This window comes from Dicentrarchus labrax, unplaced genomic scaffold, assembly GCF_905237075.1.
Source record: "Dicentrarchus labrax unplaced genomic scaffold, dlabrax2021, whole genome shotgun sequence".
In the NCBI taxonomy this organism is placed as follows: domain Eukaryota; kingdom Metazoa; phylum Chordata; class Actinopteri; family Moronidae; genus Dicentrarchus; species Dicentrarchus labrax.
In genome coordinates this window covers 22,176,828-22,200,194 of record NW_026136708.1, presented here as the reverse complement: position 1 = coordinate 22,200,194, position 23,367 = coordinate 22,176,828, and the positions used below count along the sequence as shown (strand labels likewise).

At 39.1% G+C, this 23,367-nt stretch overlaps 2 protein-coding genes across 5 annotated transcripts in view; one reads left to right on the top strand and one right to left on the bottom strand.

Moving 5' to 3' along the window:
• The window catches only part of unc93a (unc-93 homolog A), a 12,605-nt gene extending 987 nt beyond the window's left edge, over positions 1–11,618 (top strand). The window contains exons 2-9 of one of the 2 annotated variants that reach the window (XM_051409776.1): positions 3,083–3,219; positions 4,566–4,747; positions 5,614–5,843; positions 8,722–8,847; positions 9,593–9,804; positions 10,198–10,333; positions 10,743–10,874; positions 11,179–11,618. In XM_051409776.1, coding sequence (XP_051265736.1) covers positions 3,130–3,219; positions 4,566–4,747; positions 5,614–5,843; positions 8,722–8,847; positions 9,593–9,804; positions 10,198–10,333; positions 10,743–10,874; positions 11,179–11,465 — 1,395 coding nt within the window. In that variant the 5' untranslated portion in view covers positions 3,083–3,129 and the 3' untranslated portion in view covers positions 11,466–11,618. Of the gene's footprint in view, positions 1–2,879; positions 3,220–4,565; positions 4,748–5,613; positions 5,844–8,721; positions 8,848–9,592; positions 9,805–10,197; positions 10,334–10,742; positions 10,875–11,178 lie in introns of those variants that run through there. The other variant, XM_051409775.1, reaches the window with a different exon arrangement.
• A 1,535-nt stretch (positions 11,619–13,153) lies between these two features.
• The window catches only part of ncoa1 (nuclear receptor coactivator 1), a 58,564-nt gene continuing 48,350 nt past the window's right edge, over positions 13,154–23,367 (bottom strand). For all 3 annotated transcript variants that reach the window (XM_051409742.1, XM_051409744.1, XM_051409743.1), the window contains one exon: positions 13,154–23,046. In XM_051409742.1, the coding sequence (XP_051265702.1) occupies positions 22,867–23,046 (180 nt within the window). In that variant the 3' untranslated portion in view covers positions 13,154–22,866. The remainder of the gene's footprint in view (positions 23,047–23,367) is intronic.

Genomic DNA, 23,367 nt, shown 5'->3' with positions numbered 1-23,367 from the left:
CAGCTCTTGGGTTCTCTGATGCAGGACGAGGCTGTTTATTAGAGAGTGAAGGCTCTCTGTGAATATAGTCTGTGTTCAGGTCTTCAAACTTTATATCTTACTACTAAAAATCACAATTTAATTTTGTTTTCTTCACAGAAATTAATTAAATGCTGAGATATAGGCCTGCTGTGTCTACTTTTTAAGTTTACCTTGAAATTAAGAAGGCCTTGCGACCCCTTGTGAAGCCTTGGCGACCCCTAGTGGGGGTCCCGTCCCCCCAGGTTGGGAACCACTGGAGTAAAGGATACATTTGGATCAGGGACAGGACATTTTTATTATAAAATCAGGAGAGGGATTCTACATATCGAAATGTCTGAACCATATAAATCTATATTTACTGTGTGAACTGACTGAATCATTACGCCAGGAGAGAGCCATTGTAATCCTGTATTCTAAATGTTTTATCTTGTATCTTTTATCTCTACTGCAGAAGAATTTGCAAATAAGCAAATTTGATCAGACATGTTCAGTTTAAACTGCAGTAGGTAACTTTTATACGCGGCTGTTTCTTCTGAGATTTTATAAAAGGCGGCTGGGGATTGGAGGGAAAGCTGGAAAAAGACTCCTGGTGAGGTGATAGTGTGTGTTTGTGTGTGTACAGCTGACTTTTGAGTCTTAGTGGGGCAGAGATATAACTCTTTTGTATAAGACACTTATCTAAATCCTCTGCTGTGTGTCAGTGTGGTCAGGTTTGTGTTGTGTGAACATACTCTTCACCTTACGACTATGATTATTAATATTTCTTCATTCTTAAGAAGAGATAATTCTTGCAGGATGATGTTTTTTGGGGAAAGCTGCAGAGTTTCAACACAGAATTACATCAACTGTTCTGTTATCTGGAGGTTTTTTGGCTTCATCTATAGTTTTAAGTTGTCATTTCACTTCTCACTCACACTGTTTTACATTCAGCAGTGGGAGGAGAAGTCTTCACACCCTTTTCTCAAGTAAAAGTAAAAGAACAACAAGTCCTGCATTCAGACTTTCCCCTGGATCTGTCCTCGTTTTTGTGGACAAAAGTACATTAGTAAAAGTGCATTTTAAAAACAAAACCTTTTATTTTACCACTTTAGGACCATAACTTTACACAGAAAACAATAGTTAATGTGACAGAGGAGGATGACATCAGCTGCATAGATCGGAGAATTGATAAACAGAGCAGCCATGTCAATATCTTAACAACAGGGTGGAGAAGTTTCTGAGCAGTCTATAAAATATAAATATGTGATAAAACAACGGTATCACACTGGTCTCAGAGGAAAACACATCTTTGTCATAGCTACAACATCACTTTATGATTTATGATCACTGCAGATTATGACTCAGTGAAGTGTTTCTTCATCAGTTATTGAGCTCGTATCTTTGATTACTCAGTCTGACTTCATTTAAAGGTCCAGTGCGCAACATTCAGGAGGATCTATGGGCATGAATATAATATAATATTCAATATAGGTATCTTTATCTATCTCCAGAGGGAGCAGGTCCTCTTCTACAGAATCCGCCATGTGGAACCGCCATGTTTCTACAGTTTTTCCACCATAGTTTCTCCTGCACGCTCTGAAGGCCGAGCAGTATTTAGTTTTAGGTTTTAGTCTAGTTTATCTTAACTATTTATCTCTAATCTTATCTTTTCTCATATATAGAGTAATAAAATTTCCACATTGTTTTTGCTGCTTCTGATAAAACAAGATCCTTAACTCCTTTTAAATGCACCTGAATTGTGTCGTTTATAAAGTGACTGCACGTTCTGTTATAGGAGATGGGAAATCTCCAAATTACAGCTACTTTGAGGAAAGAACAAAAGCCTGTTGACCTCATTTAAAAATGATTTTATATTTCCTAAATGCACATATTTTGTCTCGTAAAGTGAGAACACATTCTGTTTGTTGTACTGTGAGAAACAACCTAGTACTTGTTAACCTCAGTGCCTTTATTTTATTTCATTTATAAAGTATTTAAAGTGTTGTTTGTGATTTATCAAACGTATACTGCTTTAGCTGTTCAAGAAAATATGAGGTGATGCAGAAATAGCAGTAAGAATGGTCAGGAACGTTCATTTACGCTGTAGTTCATGCTGCCATCATCGTCAGAGCTTAGAGGCGCAATATCATAAACTTTCACTCCCATTAACTCAAAGATCAGAAAAATACCCAACTTTCTTCGTCCCCACTCAGTCTCTGCGCACTTATTCTGTTCTCTGTTATGTAGCCAGCATAGTTCGAGCTCCACACCCCAAAAAAAACCTCTGAAAGCCATGGCACAGTTCACACACTGAGGTTAACATACATTAAACCCAAATTACATGTTCATATTCATGTTATGACGACCTAACTCCACTCCACAGTATCGACCAGATCTGGTTTGTGGTTGATAAAAAACATCTGAAGCTCTTTTGTGTCATTCTGAGTGCAGCTGAGACAACAGACTGGACTGCAGTGTGTCCCTGTGTTTTTGCCATATTTCTCAAATAACAACAAGCTATCGCACTGTAAAAAAAAAAAAAAAAACGATGAGCTTGTGCAGTCGTAAAGAAAAAGGATCAGAAATACCAAGCCATAAACCTTTGCTCTCTTTGTGCCACTGCTCCTGACTGTACGTCATCACCTGAGCCAGAATAAGGTGTCTTCTGACAAGATGTGCAGAGAAACACTGAGGAGGAAGAAGGAAACAGAAGGACTGAAGAAGAACATGTTTGTGAGGGTTTATGATCAAAACATATGGAATGACGGGCGTAAAAGAAGGGAGGTGTACAGCATGTATGTATGTGAGGTAATTCAGAGGCCACATGATAAGGGATCCTCTGCGTAACACTACTCAAAAACCGTGTGTGTGTGTGTGTGTGTGTGTGAGAGAGAAGGGTTGGACTTTGTTCTCAGCTATTTCCAGTCTAAAGTTTATCACAGACACAATCATTTTTCAGCAGACAGAAACTCCTCTGTAGCTCTGGAGCTGTGCCGCTGCTGTATGAAGACGTTCACCTTAAGATAAACTCCCCCCCCACTTAAGTTAACTTTTCTTATTTTTTATATATATTTTTTTAAAGAGGTTTAGAGGATCCGTGGAGATCTTCTTCTTTTTTGAGAGGCAACCATGATGAGCCGTAACTCCAAGAATGTGTTGGTGGTCTCTCTCGGGTTTCTGTCTCTGTTCACGGCGTACGGAGGCCTGCAAAGTTTACAGGTAGGTGGAATTATTATTATTTATTACACAGGAGAGTTAGTTTATTGTTCATTAAAAGTAAAAACAGTAGGAGTTAATATCATGGGGATTTCATGGAGGGACACCTAATTGAGGGATTCTTACAAATGCCTTTTTGCGCATCATTAATAGCATTACTGATGGGATCAATCTGTTTAGTTTCAGTATTCTTTAATCATCAAGACCAAGGGCCACTTAATATTCCCTTAAAATGAGAAATAATGGGTTTTGGAAGTTCCCATCTCCCTATAATTGTAATATATTAGAACATTTATTATACTTATCAACTCAACTTGGAATAATTGTTCATTAAAATCTTCAAAAAGTAGTTTAGTGTCAGTATCAGGAGTTAGTATTCATGGTGAGGAACTAGTTCTAACCTACTAGTTATTCATGTACAGACAAACTCATTAAATGTACTTATTAATTCCATTAATTGACCTTAAATGGTACTTAATTTAATTGTGTTTTGATAAATAGTGTAAAAGCGCTTTGAGTTGTCGGAAGACTAGAAAGGCGCTATACAAGTACAGGTCCATTTACCATTTACCAAAGTATCTATATCTTTAATCATAAAGATCTTTTTCATGTAGTCTTTAAAATGAGACATGAAATGGATTTAGTAGTTTTAATGTTGAACTCTGTATGATTTCATTACATTAGAACATTTGTTTTATCCCTTAAATGCACTTAAATTAATTGTTCATTTAAAATGCCGTAGCTCATGAAAGTTAGTTCAGTATGATGAAGATTTTAGGGATTTATTGGTTGGTTGACTCTAAAATGAGAGGGAAAGCCACTAACTTTACTTAAAGTCTGTTACACAATCTGTTTTTTTTACTTACTTATTTATTTATTATTATTTATTTATTTTTAATGCATTTTTTTTCATTTATTCCACAAACTGCTCTTTTTATTTTAATTATAATTTGTATTTTTGCCCTTTATCAAGCATTTTGTAGCTTTATGCTTTAAAAACTGACGTACTGCCAAGTTCAACCATTCATTTTAAAGAGGTAACTCTGTTTCTGCATGACCTCATTCCACCATATTTCTATATTTAGACGTATTCATGTCCTAAATCTGATACTGAACTCATTCTCTAATTCAATGAAAATAAAAACCCTATTGCCATATTAATCACTTTAATGAACGCATACGTCTCAAACTGACGCAATTCGCCTTCAACCCTCGAATCATCACTGAACTGACCTCCTCTTTACTAACACTGGAACAACCTCTCAGATAAAAGACGAAGAGGTTTAGGATGAGAACATTGAACAGTTCTTCCATTGTCCTCTGATGGAGTCCTGTCCCTGTCTGTGCAGAGCAGTTTGAATGCAGAGGAGGGGATGGGCGTGGCGTCTCTGAGCGTCATCTACGCCTCCATCATCGTCTCCTCCATGTTCCTGCCTCCCATCATGATCAAAAACCTGGGCTGCAAATGGACCATCGTTGCTGGCATGGCCTGCTACGTCTCCTACTCCTTTGGAAACCTCTACCCCGGATGGTAATCAATCAATCAATCAATCAATCAGTCAATGAAATCATTAACCTCTTGGGGGATTATTTTTTTTATATTTCTGCATAATAAGTTTGCAAAACCAACAAAAACACAGTGATTCTTAATTTCAGGTGATTATACACTAATGAAAACATACCTATGAATATTATATTCCATTTCTGGCTTTAGATCCTCCTAAATGTTTCACACTGGAGGTCCAATAAAATCTGTTGGTGCCATTGATAGTTAGTTAAATACAGTAAAGCTCTGTATACAGTGTTTGACACCAAACATGTTACAGTATTGTATTGGGATAGGGTTAGAATTAGGGTTAAATAACTGTACAAATTACAGAAATGTCTAGCAGTTGTGGTATTACGCAAAAATATCAGTCTTACGAAAGTAATCATTATTTTAATTTTCAAATAATTGAATGATCACTTTAATATCTAATCAATTCAATCTTTAAAACAAGAGAAAATTATAAAATAAACGTTACAATTTCTCAGAACCCAATGCAATATCTTCAAATTTCTTCTTTTGTGCAAACAGCATTTACAGTTTTAAAGATATTCAATATATTATAATACAAGGACAAACATTCGAGGAACTAAAAAGAGCAAATATTGGCGTTTTTTCCACGAAAAATGACTGAAATGATTTAAATCAATTATCAAAACTGTTCACGAGTAAATCAGTGAATCAATGAACTGACCAAAAGCTCTAAATCAACTGGGAACTTCACCGACTGTACAGCTGCTGCCACTGGTACAAACACTGCAGCAGCTTATATCACCACTAGGACGAGGACAGGAACTCAAATGTGTTAACAAAGCATCAAAAACTGAACCCTCCTTTGCTCTGTCACACAGGTACACACTCATCCCCACCTCAATCATCCTGGGTTTGGGAGGCTCTCCTCTGTGGTCGGCCAAATGCGCCTACCTGACCATCTCCGGGAACGCGCAGGCCATCAGGGAGGGCAAAAGGGGCTCGGATGTCATCAACCAATACTTTGGCATCTTCTTCTTCATCTTTCAGTCGTCCGCTGTGTGGGGAAACCTCATGTCGTCGCTCATCTTCGGACAGGACACCAACATAGGTAGGAAGACAGGTGAAACTGTAAGTGCCAGTGTGGTGACGGGATGAACACAAAGTTCTTTGAGGTGGCCGCCTTACAAATTGTAGTAATCTGACCAAACCAGTTGGATAAGTCTAATCAGTGGTGGAAAAGTACATTTACTGCACTTAAGTACAATTTATTATTGCACAACATCTATTTGACACTTATAGTTACTTTTAACAATAAAAAAACACATGCTTATATCATACTATATTACTAATCTACCTCGTTGTATTCACACATTGACAAAACTACAACATTAAAACACTCACATGTGCTCGTCAGGGACAAAAACAGAATAATAATAATAATGAATGACTACTTTAACTTTTGATACTTTTTGTACTTTTTGCTTGCAAAGGCCGATGGTAGTCCGATCTTTACTCAAGAAAATAATCTTCTTTCACCACTGAATTTAATATCTTCCAGCCAACAGCTGCTCAACCAAGACTTATGCAATAATCCATATAGAGTTTCAGGAACCTACATGAAACATTTCCTGTGAAATGCTTTCATTCCCGAAAAGAAGGACGGGATGTCACAGTTTCCATGTGTGATAATAGATGTACAGAACAGGGCGGTGCAACGAGGAGTTCGTGTACATAATCATACTCAGTATCACTGGCTAATCAGGCACTTACGCAGGTTGTCTGCATGTTGAACAGAGGGGAACGAATGAGTGCACCAGAGTTGGCACGTAATGCTTGAATTCCTCTGTCGTACTCGATTAAATAGAAAGTGAACGGGAAACAAAAAAGGGAATATATTAAAGGACTGGACGTGTAAAGTGACCATACATTCTTTCCAGGAAATGGGCACTTCCTGGAAATAAACTACTTCCTGGAAAACAGCCCATCTTGATTGGTGACCTGCTACACTTACACCAAACCGGACCAATAAAGTCACAAATTAATCAATAATCCCGCCTTTCCGCCTGTCCTATCAAATCACACTGCTCTTATGCTCCAGAACTGATGACCCATTGGTTTACACCTTGGAAATACAACCCCTAAGTCCAAAGCACTGAACCCCCCACAGACTTTAATTGGCTTCAATGAAAGTGTGTGAGTTTGGGTGTGTTAATGGTCCAAAACGCTGTCTGGTGAGAGCTGTAAAAAACCACACTAACCTGGAGAGAGGAAGAAGTTTAACAAACATATCTGAGGTCACAATCCTGCCATCATGAGACACTTCAGTACACATAATACCACACGAGTTGTTGGACTTAAAAGGAAACGTTCTCTCTCTTAAAATATATTTTATTGAGCCACAGAAAGTCACACATACATAATTGTGTCTGTGTTCATTTTCTTCTGTATAAAAGAATGATAAAATATATTCATTTGCATTCATAGATTAAGTTATAGATGAATACAGGATTGTATTTTTTTAGAATGGACCAGTGTCGAACAAAAGAACTAGTTTCAATAAGAAGTCCTTATCTTCCTGACCGTCCTCGGGTCCCTTGTCCTCGACCCTTCTCTCCCTCAGCCAGTGATTGGAATAAATAAATCAGAAATAATAAAATAATAAGGAAATAATAGGGAAAGTGTAATCAGAGGTTACAGCTCTGTGGTCGCTGTATTGCAGGAGTCCGTCTATACATATCCTATTCCTTCTACAGCCACAGTTATTGCTTTCAATGACATACGTGATCACTTTTTATTGCTGTGATGATGCAATAAGAGCTGAACTGTTGTTGAGCCTCAAAGGCAAAAAAAGGAACCTCAAGGAAGTAAAAAAAAAGACTTGTTTCTGGGAAATGATAAAATAATCAAGCAAGTTTTGCATTAGAAAAGTAATCTGGTTTTATCTTACAGCTAATATTAAGCTTGATTTAACCAGTAACAACAATGGTTGTATAATATCTCAGCAGAGAAACAAGGTTATTGTCATTATTTTAAGAGTAAGTAAGTAATAAATGTTCAATATAAGATTTCATTGTAATAAGCACAACTTGCTTAAAGTTTTGTCACTTTTTCTAGTTTTAAGGCCCATTATAGTCTTTCAGTGGTTGGATTGTATATGCTAGGCTCTATCTTACATCCTGTGTGCTGCTGATAACTGCGACACAAGCACGCCAGCGTGCAAGGTCTAACCGGTGACTAACAGATTCATTTTATGGGTCCAGTTTAGCAAAGAATTAGAAAAGGTGTGTATGCAGTATATCATTTTATTGGTGTTAATGCTCTCCAGCTTATCAGGTTAGAGTTTGATGGGAACTTTTACCTCTTTATTTCCTTACTGGGTTGTGGCCTCTGTTTGGATGGAAATTTGAATTATCTTTTTTTTGTTTAATTCTTGAATAATAAAAGTATGTAGTATTAACCAGCTCCCCAGTGTCTTTGAAACATCTTTCTATTATCAGCGGTTTCTTTTTGAAATGTGCCTCTTATAACAAAGTGAACACATTTCAATGCAGCACATCTGATTTACAAAGAAGATTTACAAATTTAACAATAACATGTTCATCGAAATTGATGGAAATTTGTACAAAATGATCAGTTGAAATACTATAAAAAGTTGTAGCCTATTGTTTTGCCTACAAATTTATTATATGGAGTTGAATTTTGTTATAGACGTCTTTCTGGTAGGAAGTTTTAACGTCTCCAAATGGCAATAAATATTTTTTCATAGGAAGAGGTCTAGAGCAGTGGTTCCCAACCTTTTTCCAACATTTCAGGTTGGGAACCGCTGAACTAGACCGTACTCCTTATAAAATGTAATGAAATAAAACTAAAAACATTTCCACCACGACCACAAAAAAACACTGACTATTTGTACGCAGCATCTTTCTTCCTTTATTTTCTCGGTGAAGAGTATTTCAATGAAATGTGGACTGTTGTTTTTCTGACAGCTGACATCCCAGAGGAGCAGCTGCAGACCTGCGGAGCGGCTGATTGTGGCCTCATTATCAGCAGCAACAGCACCACCACCAGACCTGCTCAGAAACTAGTGTGGACACTCGTCGGATGCTACATTGGTAACATCAGCGTTTACTTTGGAATCACAGTCAAGTCTGAAAGACTAAATGAGGGTGTTGCTTCATAACAGTATAGGATTTATCTATTGATCTATTTAGTCCCTTAAACATACTGATGGAAGACAAAATAATACATATAAAATAATACTAAGTTTCCTACAATAGTTTATTATGTCAATGTTCATTGCATATTTATATGTACATGTACATAGATAAATACACTTTTTTTTTTTTTTTTAATACAAATTAAACTAATGAACTACAGAAATAGCACAAAAGATACAAATACTTTCATCAATACAACATAGAAACAAAGAAAGTGGATGAAAGAAACAAAAAAGATTTTAGTAATATAATATTTCTACTATATGAATATTAAATATAGTGACTGAAGAAAAGTTTACTGTGACAATATTTTCACAGGTTTTGGATACATTTTTTTATTTTGAAGTGAGAAAACCAAAATCAGGAAACAAGCTATGTTTCCTTTTCTGTTTTGAAAATAAAAAAGAGAAAACTAAAACGTTTTGTTCCCCATATTAATGGTAGCTGGGAAACAGAATGTGTCCCTATTTCACGATTTTTGTAAATGGGGTGGACTGTAGAACAGTTAGGGGAAGGTTAGACCTCAGATCCATCAAAACAAATGAAAAAGTATTTTTCACCGTTACTAGAAGATGAGATTAGAATTGATGCACCATTAAAATAACTTGAAGCTATCCAACGATCCTGTGTTGTGTGGTAGGCGTGGGTTTGCTGGCCATGTTGATCGTGGCGGTGTTCCTGGACAACATTGACCAGCAGCAGACCAGCCAGTTCCGTGAGAACCGGGAGCCGTTCTGCCACACCTTCCTGGCCACGTTCAGACTGCTGAAGGACTGGAGGCTGCTGACCCTCATCCCCCTCACCATGTACAGTGGCTTTGAACAGAGCTTCCTCTCCGGGGAGTACACCAAGGTTTATAGTGATCCTATAATATAATTGATCACTGATTGACTATGAAGACTTTATCTCATAACCACTGTGAAGCAATCAGAAAATAACGTTTTATTTCTTTGCTCCGCTCCCTCTCTTCATTCACTCTTCAGTGCACTTGACCACTGCTGCTCTCACTCTCTCTCTCTTTCCCTGCATAAGTAGACAAATTTAATTTGAACAACAGACAAATCATTATTAGTTAGCCTTTAAAGAGTAAAAACTAATTTTACCTCAGATTTCTAACCACTAGGGGGCAGAATAACTCAAATACTCACTCTGTTTTAGCCAATCTTGTTTTTTTTTGTCTCTAACTTTCACTTACTGGATATATATGTGAGATATTTAGTATTTATATGTTGTGTTTCTTTGCAGAACTACGTGACGTGTGCTTTGGGGATCCATTATGTTGGCTTTGTTATGATGTGTTTTGGAGCCTCAAATTCTCTTTGCTCCTTTCTCTTTGGGAGACTCGCTCAGTACACTGGGAGAGCCACACTCTTCTTTCTGGGTAAAATCTCTTTTATATCTATACAGATTCAGGAAGGTGTACATGTGACATGACTTTATTATAAAAAATGATTCCTCAGAGTTTTAGTTTTTACCTTTAAAGTTAGGATTCATCCTTTTCTGAGAGAGCTCAAATATGTCCTGAGATGCAACCTCATTTTATCTTCTGAGTCAGATAAGTTGGCTGTTTTGGTCATTTTATATTAGATTTTCCCTAATAGAGCTTTCACTTCACCATCAGCAGTTCCCGTGTTGTCATCCTCATACATTTTTGTTTACTAAGCTGCAGAAGAGGTCACGTTTAGAAATATAATTATAAAATAAATGGAGATTAAACAATACATGTATGATAACTTGATCTGAATGAACTGCTGGCGTCCATTTGATTTTGTGTATCTATCCATTTTCAGCCGCAGGGGCCAACTTTTCCTGTATCATTGCTCTCTTGTACTGGAGGCCTCATCCCGACCAGCTGCCTGTCTTCTTCGTATTTCCTGCTCTGTGGGGGATGGCAGACGCTATCTGGCAAACTCAAACCAATGGTAAGAAAGTCCAAACTCTTTTACATTCTCAGTTATCCCCAATAAAACGTATTTGTTCTTGTTATTCTTATTTGTTTTATTCGAACCTGGAGGGTGAGGTTCTTATATTTACTCTAATATGTGAAATATAACCAAGCTGACTGTTGGTGCTGTCTTTTCCTTGGAGTTGCTATGTAATGTAAGTTGCCTTTTTATCCACTGTAGTACTATAACGTGACACTATAATTGACAGGCCCTTTAACAGTATTGTCAACTTGTGCATAAAAACCAATAAACAAAGTCCTGTCTGCTTTCATTCCTGCAGCTCTCTATGGCGTCCTTTTCCCCCGGGACAAAGAGGCGGCATTTGCCAACTACCGTATGTGGGAGTCGCTTGGCTTCGTCATCGCCTTCGCCTACAGCACTTTCATATGCCTGGAGTATAAACTGTACATCCTGCTGGCCGTTCTGGTGCTTACAGTCATCACTTACCCCATAGTGGAGTACCACGAACACAAGAATCCCACACCGCCCATTGAGCAGGGGACCTACATAAATCACAAAGAAGCCACTGAAACAGATAATAAGATTATTTGCCAGACCCAAATGTAGAGACTGAATTTATTGAAAGTGTTTTTGTTTGTTTTTTTCATATCCTGGTCTGGCCACCAATCAGGTGTCTCATATTACTGCAGAATTGTTTCAGATTACATTAAAAAAATGCCACATTGACTAAACTAAAATTAAAAATATATGTGATGAGAATGTGTTCACTGATTTTAATATTCACTGGTTCAGCCTTCCCCCAGATAGAGCTTTGACCGGGCCCAAACCTCGGAGCCCGACCCAAAATTTCCACTTTAATTATTATCAAAACAAAACAATAAATAACAAATTCACTCATTAGTTACAGTTGGATGCATTATAAATATGTCGGGTCCAGTCGGGTTTGGGCAGAGAATCAAAGCTCTACCCCGAGACTCTCTTTTCCTCTGGTGGAACAGTGCCACAAATAATCAAAAGCCATAAAGTTACAATTGAAATTCAAAAAATCAATTAGCAACAAAGAAAAATATCACCACACTCAACGCTGTACCAAATCTAATATACGTCAGCAAGTCTGACTAATCAGAAGGTTGGCAGTTTGATTCCCGGCTCCTCCCACATGTTGAAGGACAACAACCCCAAATTGCTCCAGATGCTGTTCCATCAGTGTAGGAGTGTGTGTGTGAATGTGATTAGTCAGTTTCTGATGAGCAGTTGGCACCTTGCATCCCAGGAGTCTGTGAGTGGGTGAATGTGACATGAGTGGTCGGAAGATTAAAAGGTTCTATATAGGTTTATTCCATTTATAAAGGTTATCAGAGGAGTTCTATCACTGAAGCGGCTTTTTGTTGTTTGTGTAAAGTAACTATAAATACAGTAGTGATAATTAGCACCTGAGTTAGAGGGAACTTTATCATGTTTTATCTCCCATAGAGGCGTTTGCTTGCACAGCTCACAGTACGTTTTTATTGTGGCCCGATCTGTGTTTTAGATCAGGGGTTTCGCAAAGTTTTCCATGCCACACAGTCTCGCAAACAGCATAATATTATGGCTGGGCGCCCCCTTTTTGCTAGATGTCTTTTAAAAACCCATTGAAAATACCGGGCAAAGGTAAAAACAATATACTTAATTTTATTAGTTAAGTAATTACATATTTTAAATCTTTAATCTTTTCATCATTCCATTCAATATTTTATGTTCCCATTATAAGCAGTGTTTTGTCAGTTTAGTTTAACATTCAACAACATTGAGTTTGTATTTGGGAGGTGCTCATCCTGTCTATTCCTTTTTAAAAATTTGTACATTTTTGTGAATTAGCACTAAATTTCAGGTTGATACTGATAATTTATGTGATGAATGTTTCGACTGGCAGGCAATAAGAAAGATGGGTATATATCATACATACAACTACTACTACTACTAATAATAATAATACACATCATAATAGGGTAATCATATAATTTTATTCTTTTAAATGTTTTTTCAGTATTTTCCTCATCTATAAAAACATTTGACACATTTTTCATTGACTGGTTTTCTTTTTATATTGAAATCAAAACTGCATTAAAAACTAATGCCTCAGGTAAAGATTAGCATTGGTATTTGGATAAGGATGTCCACTAAGATCTGATGTTCTGTGTGATGCAGTGAGTCACTTCTTGGACTGGCCTGACCTTAACGAGTTCAAAATAAACGCCACCATCATCTGCAAACTTGTTGACACAGGCAATAAAGAACATACAGGGACAACATGCTGCATTTCAAATGGTGCTTTTATTGCAATGTGTTGCATTCCCACATTCATAGATGTTATAGATTTGTTAGTCAAAGCATCATTTCCTCAAGGTTGGCATCTTTACCTTGGAAAAAAAAAAAGCAGAGGGATCAAATGCACGAGGTGTTTGTGTTTTGAGTGTAGTAGAGAAGTGTGTGTGTGTAAACTTGAGCAGCCACGAACATATGAATGAACAAACCTCCAAATTTAGACTTCCAGTAGATGCAAATAAAGAGTTTTTTTTTTTTTTAATTGTCAAACAAAATGAGTTTTGTTTGTCTATCAGCCTACAGGGCTCTCACTCCCTGCAGGGACTGGACCCGGCCTGAGACTGATTGTCTACAACATTCCAAAGAAAAGGTAGATTTCTTTATATTCACGTTACACACCTGAACAGGGGGGTTGGGGGGCATTAAAAGAGACAGAGAGAGAGAGTAAAAGAGAAAATATAACATGCATAAAATTCTCCCAGATGAACATTGTCACTCATATTGTCTTGTAATAGCTGCTCCGATGCCTCTTTAAAAACAAACTTTACATGAGTGTAATATACAAAACTGGACAAAAATGAGTAAAATGTATAATATATATTTATATATATATTTATTTATATTAATTTGTACAAGGGAGAAAGTGGAACCTTGGTCATTTTTCGCAAATTCTCCAGAGAAAGCATTACCGCCCCCAAAACAACAACACAAAGTGGTGAGTTAATAATAAGCCTTCTTTTGAAGTCTCTGAACCATATCCAACCTCAGTCCCAATGCGGCAGCACGTACAATACTTGACAACTGATGCTGTAGTAACTTTCACACAGAGTAGAGATTAGTTTAGAACACCTGCATTAGGAATGAGTGGGATTTAAAGGACAATGGAGTCTTAGCGGTGCACTAATACCAAACCATTCTGGACCAATGCTTCATATTTTTGATTATGCTTGAGGAAAAAAACAATCTAAACTGATCAAACTGTATTCTCTTTTCATTTATGGAATATATCTTACACGTCAAATTGTCTCTTAATTAATATCTCTGATTAGCCAGACATTAGCCCGATCCTGCACCAGGCATTGGCCCGATCCTGGTATCAGCACACCGCAAAATATTCTACATTAGGCAGCACAAAAGTGACAAGACAAGCAAAACAGAAGAAGACAAGCAACACAAGTTAGTGTGTTGTCATTAATGTCAGTGCACAATTGTTGCTAGATAGCAGAGGTTAAGTCTCACACAACCAGACTTTAGACTTCTTGCTAATAAAAAAGCGAGTGTCAACCTTGGTTTGAGGAAAAACACGTTCAAAGCTGCGGGAAAGTGACAGCCGAGTGGTGGTGGCGGCGGCAGCTACAGAGCTAAGTGTTGACGATTGCTGAAACTGTGTTGCGAGCAGGAATGTTCTGAGAGTTCAAGCTGGAGGAGGTTTTTTTTTTTATTAACAGTACGCCTGGTGTCAGCTGACAGCGCAGAGAGAGGAGGGGAGGGACGTCACCTGAAGAAGATTGGCATAGTATTTATACTGAGGATCGGTTGGTGTAGACAGAGAAAGACAGAAAGAGAGACAGAGAACTACATTACAAAGAAGGTGTACAATTTTAAGTCGTCATTTGGATAATGGGTATCCACTACAGTCAAGTTCTTCATAAAGAACCTGAGCAATTCGTTAATTTCAAATTAAACTAGTAAAACTAATATTTTCTTGGTACATTCAGGGGACATTATTTATTCTCCAAATACTGATCTGATTGAGACAGTTTCTGATGGCCTTTTCACTCCCAAGTAAATCTGATATAAAGTGCAAAATTAGATTGTATTTGCAAATTCCTGGAATAGTCTGATTAATCTTCTATGTGTGTAAAAAAGTCATTTAAAATACAGTAAACTTTTTTTTACAAAGGTGAAAAAAGGTTTTAAAAAAACCCTGGTTAACAAGGTTATTATTGTTAAACAGCAAAGGAGCAATCTTCACTGCAGAAAATATATACACGAGGCACCTCAAGTTTGGTATAAAGTATTTAGTTAATGGAAAAAAAAAAGTTTTTTCTTTCCAAGAATGAGATTAAAAGCTGAGAAAGGTCATCAGATATCAACTAAATTCACTAGACTAAATTCACTGAGAGGGAAACTCCCGCTGAAGGGGCTTTTTTTGTCATTTGTGTGAACTATAAATGCCTTGCCTATGAAATTAATGATTTAGTGTTGCTCCAGTGTTAATTCTACATACCCAAGTCAACGTGAGGAAATGCTTGTTTCAGTAAGGTGCATAGCTATCGGTTGCAATGTTTTCTTTTCTTCCTGTAAACGAGTGATAGCACTTCAGGCACAAAAGACCTCATTGGCAAAGTGGAGACGTCTCTAAAACTGACCTAACTTTGGGACATCACACAGAATGCTGCTGAGAGGCCACTTTAAAGAAAAATAAGGACAGAGTGTGTCTAGAAAGTAACGGGCGAGGAAAAGTCGAGACATGCAAAAAAACAACGCCGAACAGCAACGTCGCTGTGCGCCAAAGACAGAAATCCAAATGAACAAACAAAAAAAGAGCCGCTACATTATGTCTTGTCCAGTGATGATGAGGTTTGCATATGATATCCATCACACATCTTGAAGCTTTGGTCATTTACTATTGACAAATGCAAAAAAGGCTACATCAGTCAGACAGTTAGAAAAAGAAAAAGCCCACTAATATACACAACAACCAGGCAATGCTTCTCCATAAAACCAAGGCTCCACTCTCCCAGATCTGCTTAAACTTTTGACAACAGAGAAAATTAAATAATATGGCCTTTTTTAAATTAACCCGTACAAAAAGCCAGTCCACACTGCTTCTCTCTCAGTAAAATCACATTCAGCAGTCGCTAAAAACCATTCTCTGGCATAGTTATCTGAAAACACCCACAGGTACTGTGCAGGGTCTAAAGAGTAAAAAGAAGAAAAGAATCAAACCAGGACATCTTCGACTTTTCCATCTTAGAGAACACCAGATATACAGTATTAATCACTTACACACATACATACGCACTCACTGATAGTCATATACATACATACATCATCAGAAAAATAAAAAAGTAGAAAATCAAAAACATAAAATAAAAACATGACGGAGGCGAGTAGTTTTTTTTTTTTTACCACAAACTCGGAGCACAACTTTTTTGTTGATTCTGAACAAATACATATTCACATTTCTCTGTTATATACATTATGTTAACATCTTGAAACCAATGTTACAAAAAGAACCTTGTACCTTGTTAATCGTAGTGAGGAAGGAGGGACTGATGTCGTTTCCATTGAATGGCTGTTGCATAAAAAAAAAAAAAAAAAGATTACATATGCATTGGTTGTATTTGGCATGTTTGTTTTGAATCGCAGGATAAGCTGAGAGTTTCTGCAGTTAACAGGGTTGTAGAGGAAACCACTTCCATAGGAATGCCTATTCCACGCAGAAAAGTGAAAGGAGGGAGGGAGGGAGGGAAGGAAGGGGGAGTCAATACTGCATGTGTGAAATCATCAGAGCGGATAAACGAAATGTGGCTGAATCCTTCCAAAAAAATACATTCTTCCACTTTGTGCAGCTTCTGTCTCTTCGGAGTATTTTATACATGGACCAAACAGCGGCGCAGGAGCGTCTGATCGGCGCTTTCACACTGTGAGAAAGAATTTACAGGAAGCCCTCAACTCTTTAATTAACTAACGCGTCACCAGCTGCAGATTCTGAGCTTCCTTGCCCCCCAACTGACTCTCTCTTTATCAACAATACTGCCCCGTAAGTGCTGAATGGACGTGAGTCTAAGTGCAGGCAGCCTTTATCGATTTTGTTTTGAACAATATAGGAATTGAGTTTTCTCCTGAAAGTATTTCCTAGCTTTTGGAGGCTCCACTGTTTATCAAGCTGATCAAAAGTGGAACGGAAAATGTCTAAACACTCCCAGTTCAGGTTGGAGGAGGGTTTAACTTCTTAAAGTTGAACAGTAAACTGCAAGTTGGGTCCATTTCATTACTGTCCTAAACTGTTCGTAGCATTCTTTGGTCTCAGTTTAAAGGTAGGGGGGGAAGTTTTACTCTGAGACACCATTATGTTTTACATAAACTTGCAGGTTCGAGGTCAAAGGGAAAGAATCAGGACGCGGTATAAGCCTCATAAGTGATGTCAAATCACAATTTTGATTATAAATGAACTGCATTCATCAAGCAAAAGCAACATTAGCTTGTTCCAGCATCTCCAGGGTTGAGGATTCGCTGCTTTTCTTGGTTTCATACTATTATAAATTGAACATCTTTAGGTTTTTGTGTTGCTGATCAAACACAAATAGCGAGGAGTGACTTTCGACAGGTTAATCGATAATGCTAATCGTTAGCTGCAGCCTTAAATCTCAACACAAACATTTTTCACTCTCATCGCAAGCCAGCAATGTTGAATCAAACTTATGTAACGTTGCCAAAAAGGTAACGTTAAGCAGGTGAAGCGGAAAAATGTACGCGAGTTTGCTGATCGTCAGCCGACCGATCAAACGAGCTGCTCACAGTGTGAAAACATGGTCGTAAAGGAAAAAGATCACCGGACAGAACACCTGTCTGATGACACAGTAATGAGGTAATAAAAGCCTACTGATGATTTATCCACATGCTTCTCTAAATAAATATACACACACAGACAAATAGAAAAAATAAAAAAGTCAGAAAAGGTCTCGGTGAATACTTTGTTTGAGTCCAGGAGGCTGGAGGAGTTTCCTGCATTCAGGACTTAAATGAATAAGAAAGCTGAAAGATGGCGACAGTTCCTGGGCCTCTGTTTGGATACGCAGTGCATGCATCTGCGCGCACACACACACACAGACAGACAGACAGACACACACACACACACACACACACACACACACACACACACAGAGAGCATTTGCAGCTGAGCACAAAGTGGTTCTCACATCATACAACACTGGAGGAGTTGGTGGGTGGAATGTTGACCTTGCATACTATCCCTCTGTATCTGGGTTTAACGTTGCATACGGTGAAGTATCTCTGAAAAAACAGTACACAGGAAAGCCCTATTCCACTGAAGTAGCAATCAGACTGTATGTTGTTGACCTAAAGCGAGTGAGGATTAATAAGTGGAGGGGGCGGGGAGGGGGGGAGAGGAGAGGGGGGCGATGGCGCTTCCGAATATCTGAATGTGAGGTCTGCGCTCTCTCCGCCGGTTCCACTACGGTCTCCAATTTTCCAGGACAGGAAAATAAAGAAAAAAGAAAACGACAAACGATGAAATGAAGAGAGAGAACTGGCAACAGGAATCGATCAGTGAGGGAGAACGTCGGATTTCGTGCTGGAGCACAGACGTGGCAGATGTACTGGACGTTCCCCTCATGAACATTATTCCTGTGTTTAAAAAGAGAGAGAGACTGATAGAAAACACGTCAGTCTTAATAGCATCCTACACTTGTAACCTTTGGGTTATTATGAGTGTGTGAGACTGAGCCCTAAGCAAAACGCTGATATTTCACACGCCTGATATCGAGATCTTCATGTAAAGAGTATTTAGAGGCAACATCTCGGCAGGTTTTTTTTTTTTCTAAATTCCTGGGAGCTGTAGAGCAGCACATTTTTCTTTTCTGTTTGGTGTGTGAACTTGTTGTTAACAGAGGTCTGTTATTGCTGAGAGAGACAGTGTCTGACTGAGCAACAGTAGTCAACAGAAAACTGTATGTGAGTGTGTGTGTGTGTGTGTGTGTGTGTGTGTGTGTGTGTGTAGCCAGTGGAGTGAAGTCTTCATCAGGGAAACCAGAGAGGTGGAGGGAGAAAAGGGTTGAATCCCAAAAAAATTACAAATAAAATAAAAACCCTTTGAGGGGAACACTGATGGAACAGGTCTGCAGGAGGTGAGGAGAAAATAAAAGAAAATAATGGATGTTTTTTTTTTTTTGCGACTCAACCCCGCACGTCCTGTTTTGATTCAATTTCATGACAGCTTTAAATTAATTATCCATCACAATCTTTTGTTAGGAACTTCTATTACTAAAGCCTCTACTTAAATGTCATTATATAGGAACAATATCCGAAAAAAGCGCGTCGTTTGCTGCGACCCACGGTTTCCCGGCTCGGTACCGCTAGCATCGGCGGAGGTCACGTGATCGCAGCAAAGAACGCGTTTTTTTAACTTTTAAAAAGGTATTATTATGCTTTTTTTCTTTTTATACAATGGTTACAAACACATGTACTGTCTGAAACGTCTTCTTGAAAGTATTGTACATACATAAGAATAAAAAAAAGAGGAGAAAGCAATAAAAGATGGCTAACTAGCTCCCTGGTTACCACAAGAGAAAGCAAAGCAATCAAACCCCATTTTTTTTGTGTGTGTGGCCTCTTGTAGCGCCCAGCGGGACGCCGACGGGAGCGAGTTTCTAGCTACGTCTTTAAATCAATTGCTTAAAATTTCTTTTCACATTTCAGAAGATGGAATAACTTCCTCCTCCACTGCAACATGTAGCGGTATTACAATATAATGATGCCAAAAATAATCTCAAAAACCATGAGCTGACATTATTAGAGTTATAAAGAGAAAAAAAAAAGGAAACTAAAAAATAAAAACCTGGATCGAATCACATTATACATCGTTTTGCTGTTCTGAATAATCAATTAATTACACTTCTTTTTATCTTTTAAAGGAAAGCAGTTACAAGAGAAGAGTGAGCTCATCCCCAAGTCTTTGTCCTTCTGTACTGTACAATACTACCCGCCTGCATGGTGCACATGGCAAACAACACTGATAGGCCGAGAGATAGCATGAAAGATACATAGAGAGAGAGAGAGAGAGAAAGAGAGAGAGAGAGAGAGAGAGAGAGAGAGAGAGAGAGAGAGAGAGAGAGAGAACCCGACAGGGCTCTGTATTCACAGCTGCTGAGGTGAGGGGTAAAAATGTGACGGATAGACAGTTAAATAATCATAACAGTTTCATATACTTTAAAAAAAATAAAATAATAAAACCTCCTCCCGGTGGGGGGTGGGGTGGGGGGGGGGGGGGGGGGGAGGAAGACACGTAAGTTCCAAACTGAGCAGCATCCTGTCTGTCTCCCATCCATCCATCCATCCATCCATCAATCCATCCTGGCTGTTGTCAAAGCTTGTTCTGATGATCGTTAAGATGATGATGAAGATGAGTGTTTTTTTTGGGGGGGTGTTGTGGGGCGTGTGGGGGCTGTCGAGCACTCACTGGTAGCTTCAGCAGATTTGAGTTTGATTAGTTTCTGTTTCCACAAAACCACATGAAGTATAATTGAAGCCGTTGGGGAAGCTAAGGGGAGAACAAAGATTGACTAGAGCCATAAAAAAAGGCCCAAATGAAGTGTCGGGGGTCACCCAGGGGAAGTAGACACCGGAGAGCGAACAACGGCGGCGTGCTGGGGGGGGCTACAGCGCCGCTACAGTCAGTCAGTCAGAGGTTTGTAACAAAGATCTCAGAGGTTACTGGGGGGGGGAGAGGGTGAGGAGTGCTAATTAGATCATTTAATGGCGAATGGCAGTGCGTCAGAAAAACATCGCAGGAGAGCGATCCGTCCTTGAGGCTGCAGCCGGCTGATTAAGGTAGGAGGAGACGTACTGTAGGAGCCGGAGGACATTTTGTACGTGGAATGTGAATGGAATCAATATGGACCGGAGGGAGGGGAGGGGGGGGTATCATCTCATCTGAGAGAGCTGCAGGCTGATGGGATTTTCTTATAAAGAGACACATGTCAGAAATGAAGCCTGAGGGAATAATTAGCTTTCCTTTCTTCCACCGCTTTATGACTGCAGATGAAGAGGGGGGGGTATATTTTAGTTACAGGTGAGATCCACATGAATCTGATAATCGGTGCTGATTTTAATTTAGTCCTGGATACTTATTTTAGACGGATCATCGACTCCTTCAACTACGAATGGAGCCTTTGATCAATGGAAGAAATAAGGACTGTATAAGGACTTTAGATTTAGATTCCGGGAACGTTTGCATCGTTACTGCTTCAGATACGTCCAGAATAGAAACCATCTTCACACTTTTGAGAGCGCAATTACTGACAAACTGGGAGACTGTATAGTGGAAAGACGTGTGGTTTCATTTATATACGCTACACTGCACGACCGCGGATAAGTAAATAAGAACTGTAGAAACCAGCAGAGTGCATTCTGGGTTTGAAATACGTTAAAATCAGTTTCCCTTCTCTGCATTACTCGAACGTAAAGCTACATAAAATCCTCCCAGAGATGAGACAGAGTAAAGGCAGATTTATTTAACTCTGGGTTGCATTATTTTCATTCTTTAAGGTTGTGAAAAGTCCAGATAAGATCCAGATCCACTTTTGGTTTAACTGGGGCATATCCCGAAAAACTCCCACCCTATGGTTTTTATACTGTGCAAAGAAACTCTTGGAAAAAGAAAGACGTGGCGACCCCGTCTGACACCCTCCAACCTGGAGAGGATCCGATTCATCCTCAATGACAGACTGCAGGAATCTGAAAGGATGGTCTCCTCTACGTAAAGGGACGGACAGTTAAGAGTCTTTATGACCCCTAGGTGGCACTGCTCCGGGACAGGAAGGTTGAAGGGAGGGGAGGTTGAAGTTACCGTATCTGTGTGCTCCATGGTGTTTGGGTTTGTTTACACCCCCGCCCCCCCGCCCTTTGTATTATTAGTTTTTTTGCTGTTAAACATCTGAAATGAGGCATGATATCCACTCCTCCACACGAGTCTGTATTACTGCTGTACACATGGTTCACAATAAAAAAATATCTTGAAAGAGATGATGATGATGATGATGATGACGACGACAGGGAGAGCAGAAGACTTTAAACAAAACAACTCAACCAAAAGAATTATAATAAAACAGAAGACATAATAGAATAATATGTAGAAGAAGAAGAAGCAGAGCTTGGGAAAAACTCAAACTTCCACCAGGCACTGTAGCTGATAGAGAGAGACAGTCACAGAACCAGCTGATACTGAGCTTCTATCCCACAATGCCACAGAGGTCTGAAACCTTAACATTCCCACATCGCTGAGAGACAGGTAGAGGAAAACAAACAAAAAAAAACCAAAACAAAAATAAAAAGCCAGAGGTGCTGCTGTGTGGGATACTCCCACACTTAAAACCGCTGAGCTCAGCTGTATGCTGCAACTCATGCTCCCAAGATGCACTGCTGCTGCTGCTGTTGCTGCTGCAACGGCCCGAGAGAAACCGTCCGATCAGAAAACAAACAAACAAACAAACAAACAAAAAGGAGGCCGGCCCTGATTTGACAGTGACGACAACTTGGCAAATCTACAATGATGTCGCAGTTGTTTTGTTGGGTCAGGAAGCAGGAAGTAGGTCACCAAGGAATGAGCAGCAAGACAACACTGCCTTTAATAGGCTGAGGCAGACAGACAGGTTGTCAGACAGATTAGACAGGCAGGTTTAAATACACTGCTGCTCCTTCTGACTTGAGTCTTTTCTTAAAGTACTGGGCGGCAAAACAACCAGCCCTGAACCCCCCCCCCCGATCCGACACACACACACGCGTCGTTGTGGCCGTTCCAAACATCCATCCTTCCTTCCTTCCATCCAAAAGGTGAGACAGAGACAGCAATGGGTCTGGTGCACCGACCTCCGAGGAGGAGGAGGCGTAGAAGTGAGAAGTAGAGGGGGAGTAGGAGAGCTGAAAAAAGGGTGGGAGGGGGGGAGGGGTGGGGTTGTCACTCGGTGAGCAGCTGCTGGAGGAGGCTCTTCTGCTGGGCCTGGTTGTTCTGGGAGCCCTGCGGTCCGGGGCCCTTCTGGGAGGCCGAGGCTCCGATGGAGCCCTGGTTCAGGTACGAGTCACTGCCAACCAGGTTCACTGTGCACTGGACGTCCGCGAACACCTGAACCTGCTGCACCTACAGACACAGAACACAGGATTCATTAGAGATGAGTGGATTACTTTACAGCTCAATGTCTGGTGACCGGTAATAGCAACACTCATAATTTACCTCAAACATATCTTCAAATCTATAATTTCTCATTAATCATCAGCTGATACAGATATATCTGTCATATGGATGTGGATGTGTTGGCTGAACATTAAACTCATTTTTAATTAAATATGTCATTCCGTTATATCTGTCCTTATATGGATGTTTGTATTAGGTGTTTTATGTTTTGGATTATATTTTTTTATTTTATATTTGTATTATTTTTTTTTTTTTTTGATGTCTTGG